Raw genomic sequence first — 7728 nt, 5'->3', positions numbered from 1 at the left:
GGCTAGGCTCGGGACCGAAGAGGTGTTCGGCCAAGGTTCGTGCCGAGGAGTTTTGTGCTTTTCTCGGGCATTCATTTTATTCTTCTCCAAGATCTAGATGTTTATCAGTATCGGGGTTGAGAGGGTGTTCGGGCCAACTAGAGGCCGAAGGAGTGTTGGGCCTAGCTTGTCTCCGAGGGGGTGTTCGGCCTGACTTGGGACCGAAAGGATATTTTGAGCTACTTGAGTACTTTGCTTGAGACGTTTGCTTGTTTTCGTGGGAGATGCATGTTGTTGCCCTTAAATCGTGGCATGGCTTCGGTCAGGCTCGAGGCCAGATGATGGTTCGGTCGAGACGAAGGCCGAAGGGGTGATTCGGTCTAGGAGGAGGCCGAAGGGGTGGTATCATTGGTTTTGGTGCTTGTTCCAGCATATGATCGGCCGAGGAGGTGCCTACTGGTACACAAAGGATATCCTTCAGGGACAAATATTTTGTGGTAATTTTCAAACATTCGCAGATTCCACAATCTTAGCTCAAAAGGCCAATAAGTTCCATGAAATGGAAATGCTGCACGTGAGTTTATTTGGAATTCATATTTACTTCTACAACCTATATGCTATAAAAAAAAAAAAAAGTGAAGTCGTAGTATTTATTTAATTTCACCGAATGAAATTAAAAAAATTAAATCCAAAGTTGTATTTAGAGTTACAAATTCTATAATAAAAAAAATTAAAATCCTATATAATTTCAGGAATTTTAAAAAATTATGAATGTCGTGATTAGTTTTACCAATTGCCTATAAAGTAGATTAAAAAATTAGAACTTTTATTTACAAGTCGTACACAACCTTATCATTTTGGGTAATTTTTCAAAATCTATCCATTTTGATAATAATAATAAAAAAAGACAACACTGATAAAAAAAATTGTAAAAAAATATAACATGACGTCATCACTGTATATTTGAAAATAAACGGTCATATAAGATCGTGAATCCGAAACTGATATTTTGAATTTGATCGGGTATTCAATGTGACCACTCCACTCCATATATATATATACGTTGGTGATTGATCATTGTTGATTCTTGAGTCGCTACATAACCTCAGTGGATGTGTTCCGAAAGAGAAGAAAGTAAGATGAAATCCCCCGCCACCAAAGTGGGGAAGAAAAAGAAAAGCCATGCCCATGACCAAAGTCCACCACCAAAAGACGAGAGCCCCATTAGAGCCATAGCTTGTCTCAACAAAATCGACGACATGCGCCGTTTCGAAGAAACCGAGGATTGCTTCATCCTAGGCTTTGACCCTTCCGCCGTTGTTCCCCTCTCTCTCGGTTCTTCTACCGACGATCTCTCCGTCATTGCTGAAAAGGGCCAGGTCCAACTCTAATTCAACCCATTTCATTTTCCTCTTTTTACATTCCTAGATTTGGTCTCAAGATTTTCGGATATTGTCGCATAGGTTGCTTGCAGAGATTACCCGCACTCCAGACATCTCTGTCTCAAGTTCCCATTCAATACGACGCCGCATGAGACCCATTGTGAAATGGTAATTTCCCATCTTATCATGTATGTTACTTTACGAGTCTTGTACTTACGTTTGTGACAATACTCTTTGGTGAGTGCAGTGCTATTGTTATGTTTGTGATTCGGCTGCGCCGTGTAAGTACTGGACAGGATTGCATATGCATTGCAATGCGGAGAATAATCGTTTATGGGTGTTTCAAAGGAGGATATACAAAAGTCAACAGCTGCGTCTAGACAATTCTCAACCATAAGGGATGGTTCATTCGGACAATGCTGCTGCCAGAGTCTAATGGTATTTGGGACTCTCACAATATATAGTTTTTTTTTGGTTGAAAAATTAGCACTTGGAAATGTGGCATTTTTTGTGAGTACTATAGATGGTGACAAATCGTGTAGTGTAGCCAAACAAACGTTCTGTTTAAATGGGTACTGTGATGTAGTAGATGCTATCTGCTCTGGGGTCTGGGGATTTTTGAGATTTCGAGTATGAGCAGTTACTGATGAATCTGTTGAAGTATATATATTTCTTGTTCTTCAAGAACTTGTCTTGTAATTACTGGTGGTGTTTGTTTATTTGCTTTTAAGCACAACCCGTGCAAACTTCACTTCATTGTTGTAGCTAATAGTCCTTTGTCAAACACAAAGCAAAACGATAGATAGCAGCTGTAGTAGTATTATTGAGTCTATACTGAGAACAACTTTTTTTCCTTCTTTCCTTTTTCCAGCGAGGAATTTGAACAACAGTAACGTCAAACATTTTCACCACACGTCTCATAACAATAGAGAATGTAAACAAGTATTCCAACCAAGGGAAACAAAGAAGTTTAATAAAAAAACACAATTAAGGAAATAAGTAACAACAAATGAAATACTGAGTTGAAGATTTAGTGACTTCCTCCCCCACCTGATTTAGCACATTGGAGAGATTTCTCTAACTCCAAATTCATCCTTCTCCCAACATCAAAAACTAAGCAAATGAGTGAGCTTCTTAGAAAATGTGGCTTGGCATTGAAATTGAGAAGTTGGGGTTTGTGGGATATTCAGAAACTAAGGGAGATGGAATTGAACATGTAGGGGATGGGGGAAGATCAAATGAAATTCTCCTCCTATGCAGAAAACATGCATGTGAATGGAGGGTGAATTGGAGGATATACATACATGTAAATGGAGGCAAATTTCTCCTAATTGTATCTCTTTTGATTCGTTAACCATTAGAACTCCCAAGCAGCCTAGCAACTCTCAAGGAATTTGATATATACACTTTTTATATTTAATAATATATGTTTTTTATTATATTTTTTTCCTCATAAATACCTTCATATTTTATTTTTAACTGAGTTTCCGTTTTCCACAAACTATTTCAAAGCTTCTTTCCTCTAACACTGATTTTTAGTTTTTACCCCACAGACTCCTTTCTATCTGACACACGTCCTTGTGCCCACACCCTCAATTCAGTTCATTTCAATAATAATATTCATTTTTATCAATACAACGTTGCACCCTACAACACTTTCTGCTATTTTTTTCTTTGAACCGGCTGAAAAGGATGGAAATAAGAGAAGAAAATAAAATACGCTATTTAGGTGGTCTAAAATGCTTTGTTGGCCCAATTGAGGAGAACAAAAAAGTCAGCCACACAATAAGAATAAGGCAGATGATAAACACACCTCCATTCTCGTATAAACACACCTTTTTTTTTTTTTTTAAATATATAAAATGTCTAAATTACCCTTTTAAAAAAAATGAAATTCCTAAATTTACACCTCTCTTCCTCGCACCCCACACTCCACATCTCTCTTCTTCCCAAAGTCTCTTTCCGCTCAATGTCATTAAGCAATATACTTTTACAATCATTCTGAATAGAAAAAAAGGACTAGCCCCACCATAACCAGCATAAGAAAGGTTCTTTTACAGTCATTAACATTCCGGAAAGTACTTTTACAATCATTAGCATTCCGGAAAGTACTTTCCGGAATAATAAAACTATTGTTCATATAATTCCGGAAAGAACTTTCCGTAATAGTAACTTTAATATTATGGAAAGTACTTTCCGAAATTATGTAACAAAACATTTCCGGAAAATACTTTCCGGAATAAGAATTTAATATTATGGAAAGTATTTTCCGGAACATTTTTATATAATTCCGGAAAGAACTTTCCGTAACAGTAAGAAGAAGAAGAGGAGTGTCAGAAAGAGAAAGAAGAGGGGTGTGCGAGGTGCGGGAAAAAAAGAAGAAGAAGAGGAGTGCCAGAAAGAGAAAGAAGAGGGGTGCGCAATGTCAGCATGTGGTCTTGTAAGAGAAAGACTCTTACTTGTTCTATGGAAAGACACACTAGTACAAAAATGACTTTTAAAATCGGAGTTTTAAAATCAATCATAAGATAGCCATTTTAAAAGTGACGCGGTGGCCTGTACTGAAACAGAACGGCCCCAGAACGGCCTGTACTGCTTTCAGTACGGCCCGTACTGCAAGCAGAACGGCCTGTACTGCTTGCAGAACGGGCCATTCTGTACTGCTTGCAGAACGGACCGTTCTGCAATCAGAACGGGCCGTTCTTCTTGCAGAACGACCCGTTCTGGTGTTGTTCTGTGCGGGGAAGGGGGGTGCGGGAAAGGGAGGCGTAAATTTAGGAATTTCATTTTTTAAAGGGTAATTTAGAAATTTTATATTTTTTTTAAAAAAAGATGATGTGTCTATACGAGAGTGGAGGTGTGTTTATCATCTGCCTAAGAATAAGAATCCAAAAACGTTAGCGCAGCCCAGTGTGAATCAAAAACTCGGGCGAAATAGCTACCCTAATATTGGGCTTTGAGAAAGAATTTTAGTCCATTGAAGAAAGAAATTAAAAGATACACTATCCAAATTCCAAACCCCCAATATAAGACAATAGCTATTTATTCTCCCCTTTTGCTAGTAGACTCTCTTTTTATAAAATTTGTAATTATTTTTTGTTAGAAAAATACCTTATTTTTGTTAATCGACTACTGGAAAAATATTGAACTATATGAGTAAAGATTTATTTTGTTTCTTTCTGGGAGTGTTAAAATTTTTAACACATTTTAGAAACTATTTTTTTTATCACTTCAAGAGAGAGTTTTGGAATCGAATTCTGAAACATATATAAAAACTGTTTCAAATTTTGCAAAAAAAAACAAAAAGAATCATTGAGCTATGGCATCTACGTTTTGTGTTTTCCTCAAAAGGACTTTAAGGAAATCACTACTTGATAAGCATTGCATATGTTATGCATAATAAGTGTCTTTCTAGTCAGAAATTTTCACATTTCATACAACTAGGTTGATGTTGAGTGTTTTTTCTTCTAAAAAAACTATAAAAAAATAATGATCTTATAATAATTTAAATATTATCTACATTCTCAATTCTCAAATTCAAATATATAAACAATAAACAATTAAACATACACTTAATGATTAAACATATTATACATGTATATGAGATTATAAACTATCTTTAAAGATCACTATACGATAAAAAAAAATAGGATAAATAATGATCACATGTCACAAAGAATCTCATGATAATTAACAAATAAAAGTTCATAATTTGACTTCAAAATTCTATCAAATTTGAAAAGAGAATAAATATTTTTTTTGGTGAAAAGAAGGGGCACGACCCCAACAAAACTAAATTAAAATCCACGTGAGAAAAAAGTAGAACTTACATCAGCTTGAACAACTAAAGCAAAAAAAGGCATAACATTATTAAAGACATATAAATTATCTGTAAGGCTTCTTCCATAGTTAGCTAGCTTATCAACATTTTGATTAGCTTCAAGAAGAACATGACACCACTCCAAATCACCACCCGCGACAACAAAAGACCGAATACTTTGGACCAAACTAAAACACGGGTGACACAAAGGACACCCATTCCGGAGAGGACTAATTGCTAATAGAGAATCAGATTCCACCAAAAATTTTATAAATGCCTTATTCCAAGCAATAGCCATACCAATGTAAATTGCCCACAATTCAAGATTCACCACACTATAGAAACCAATCTTGGCCGCAAAAGAAAGGATAACGATCCCACCATGGTCACAGAATACACCTCCGGTTGCAGCACTTTCGTCTACAAGGCTGACCGAAGCATCACAATTTAGTTCATACATCCGAATAGGTGGATGTACCCAAGTTACTACTTGTTGTTCCATAGTATTAGTTGTTGCAGTGGTTCAACACTTAAACAAGGATATAATATCCTACAAGACATCCACCTGGGCAATAATTCAAGAACCAGTTCATAAGGTTGAGAAGAAGAGCCCTGAAAGATGGTCCTATTCCTATATTACCATACGATATCCAAAGTAACAGCAAAGATCAGACACCATTCATGACCAACAATAAGAGCCCTATCATTAAGATTTGACAGCAACTAATGTTTAGTAGCTATACCAAAGAAATCTTGATGTTTTGATGTAGGTAACAACAAATACCATATTGCCTTGAAGATTGCACAAGTGCAAAACACATGACCCACAGATTCAACATCATCCCCACATCTCATGCATGAAGCATATGTTGTCATGTTCCTAGCCTGCTTGATATCATTAATGAGTAAGGCATTAACAACTATTTTCAGAGTAATAAATGGACCCTCTCCAACCCAGGCCAGCACCAAATCTTTCTAAATAACAAGTCATTTTCATCCACACAATCTTCAGTAATATTAACATAAGCCAAACTAATAGAATTGAAAAAATTAGAAATAAATGAAAAGAGATAAGAGAACCCTTATTCATGTATTTGCTTAAACATTTTGGGAAGTTCATGCCACAAGAAATAAAAAGAAATAATTTAATAATATATCATATATTTCTCTTTATATTTAACATTACTAATTTAATTTTCTAAAATTAGATTTTTGTTAAGAAGTGAAAACATTACCTATCAATTAATTAACAATTAATTAATTACTTGTAATGTAATAATTTATATATAATTTAATTATGTAATTTTATTTTATATGACGTACACTATATTTAGAAATGGAGCCCTAAATAGTTGTCCCTTACATTCGTTAGAACTTTTGATTGAAACGTTCCAAATAAGACAGTTATATACCATGTATGTCTCATTGTTGTGTTGACATGAGTCACGCATACAACTATGTTGTAATTATAGTAATTAGCATATCTTTAATTATGGAAATTAGAATATCTATAATCATGGGATTTAGACCTTTATTTTAGAGATTGTAATTATGCTTAAATTTGTAACACTTAAGCCTGGGGCCTGGGAGGGAGTTCCATAAGATTGTTCTTGAAATAGTGAAGTTAGAGTGAGAAAAGTTGACTTTTTGCTCCTCATTCCTAAGATCTTCTTTTTTCTTACCCTTCTTTGTGTGGTTGGTTAGTAGTTGTGAGAGTTCTTCCTCAAACTGTGTTGCGGAGCCAACCTCGGATTCGTTCAGCGCTTCTTCTTCCCTTTTTCCCTCTTGGTTGATTTTGTTTCTCCTAAGAGGTAAGGAAAGTTAGAACTTGATCTTGGTAGATGATTTTGTAGATTATCATGTTGCATGCGTGGTATGGAATGCTCATTGATGCATAATTGTTTGAGTGTCAAACTGATTTCCAAGTAGACTTGGTGTTTTTAGTTTCTTGGAGATTTTGTGGTGTTGGGTTTTTGGGGGGAAAACCTTGATTTTGTACCCAAATTCTTGTTGTGAGTTGTGAGTTGTTAGAAATTGATGTATTATGGTTGTTTAGATGAGTTTTTATGGTTTAGATTTAAGATTGGAACTTGTAGGAAACTTTGGATGGAATGGAGAGGTTTGGAAACCCCAAAATTGTGAAAAACAAAGATGGTCTCTGTCATGAAATGGCTAAGCCATTTTGAAATAGTTGAGTGGAATTACATATCAGAATCAGGTGTGTTTTCTGTCATGAAAACAAAGATGGTCTCTGTCATGAAATGGCTAAGCCATTTTGAAATAGTTGAATGGAATTACATATCAGAATCAGGTGTGTTTTCTGTCATGAAATGGCTAAGTGGAATTGTATATCAGAATCAAGTGTGCTTTTGGAAGGAATCCGTTGGGAAGTTTTGAAACGGCTGAGCGGTTTGGTGCTTTCTGAATTAGACTTTTTTGTCTTTATAAAAGTTATATCCTTAGATATTAGCTTTTCAATAACTTTGAAATCATCTAAAAAGGAGGTCTAGAATGTCAGTTATGACTTTTTTAGTGAGTAACGCTCAA

At 35.5% G+C, this 7728-nt stretch overlaps 1 protein-coding gene across 1 annotated transcript; it reads left to right on the top strand.

The window, feature by feature from the left end:
• The first annotated feature begins 1014 nt into the window (after positions 1-1014).
• Positions 1015-2048, top strand: LOC109817908 (RPM1 interacting protein 13). Its single transcript, XM_020383264.3, has 3 exons — positions 1015-1358; positions 1443-1529; positions 1609-2048. The coding sequence occupies exons 1-3, from the start codon at positions 1092-1094 to the stop codon at positions 1756-1758; spliced, it is 504 nt and encodes a 167-aa protein (XP_020238853.1). The 5' UTR covers positions 1015-1091; the 3' UTR covers positions 1759-2048.
• The last annotated feature ends 5680 nt before the right edge of the window (positions 2049-7728 follow it).

Source organism: Cajanus cajan, chromosome 6 (genome assembly GCF_000230855.2).
Source record: "Cajanus cajan strain Asha chromosome 6, NIPB_CcT2T_4, whole genome shotgun sequence".
Lineage (NCBI taxonomy): Eukaryota > Viridiplantae > Streptophyta > Magnoliopsida > Fabales > Fabaceae > Cajanus > Cajanus cajan.
Note: the sequence above shows the minus strand (reverse complement) of the source record. Positions and strands in the feature narration are given on the sequence as shown.

Bases quoted from the DNA above. Each gene is read 5' to 3' on its own strand.
- LOC109817908 (XM_020383264.3), top strand. From the start codon at position 1,092: ATGTGTTCCGAAAGAGAAGAAAGTAAGATGAAATCCCCCGCCACCAAA. The intron at 1,359-1,442 runs GTCCAACTCTAA...ATTGTCGCATAG, and splicing joins TCATTGCTGAAAAGGGCCAG to GTTGCTTGCAGAGATTACCC. The intron at 1,530-1,608 runs GTAATTTCCCAT...TGGTGAGTGCAG, and splicing joins ATGAGACCCATTGTGAAATG to TGCTATTGTTATGTTTGTGA.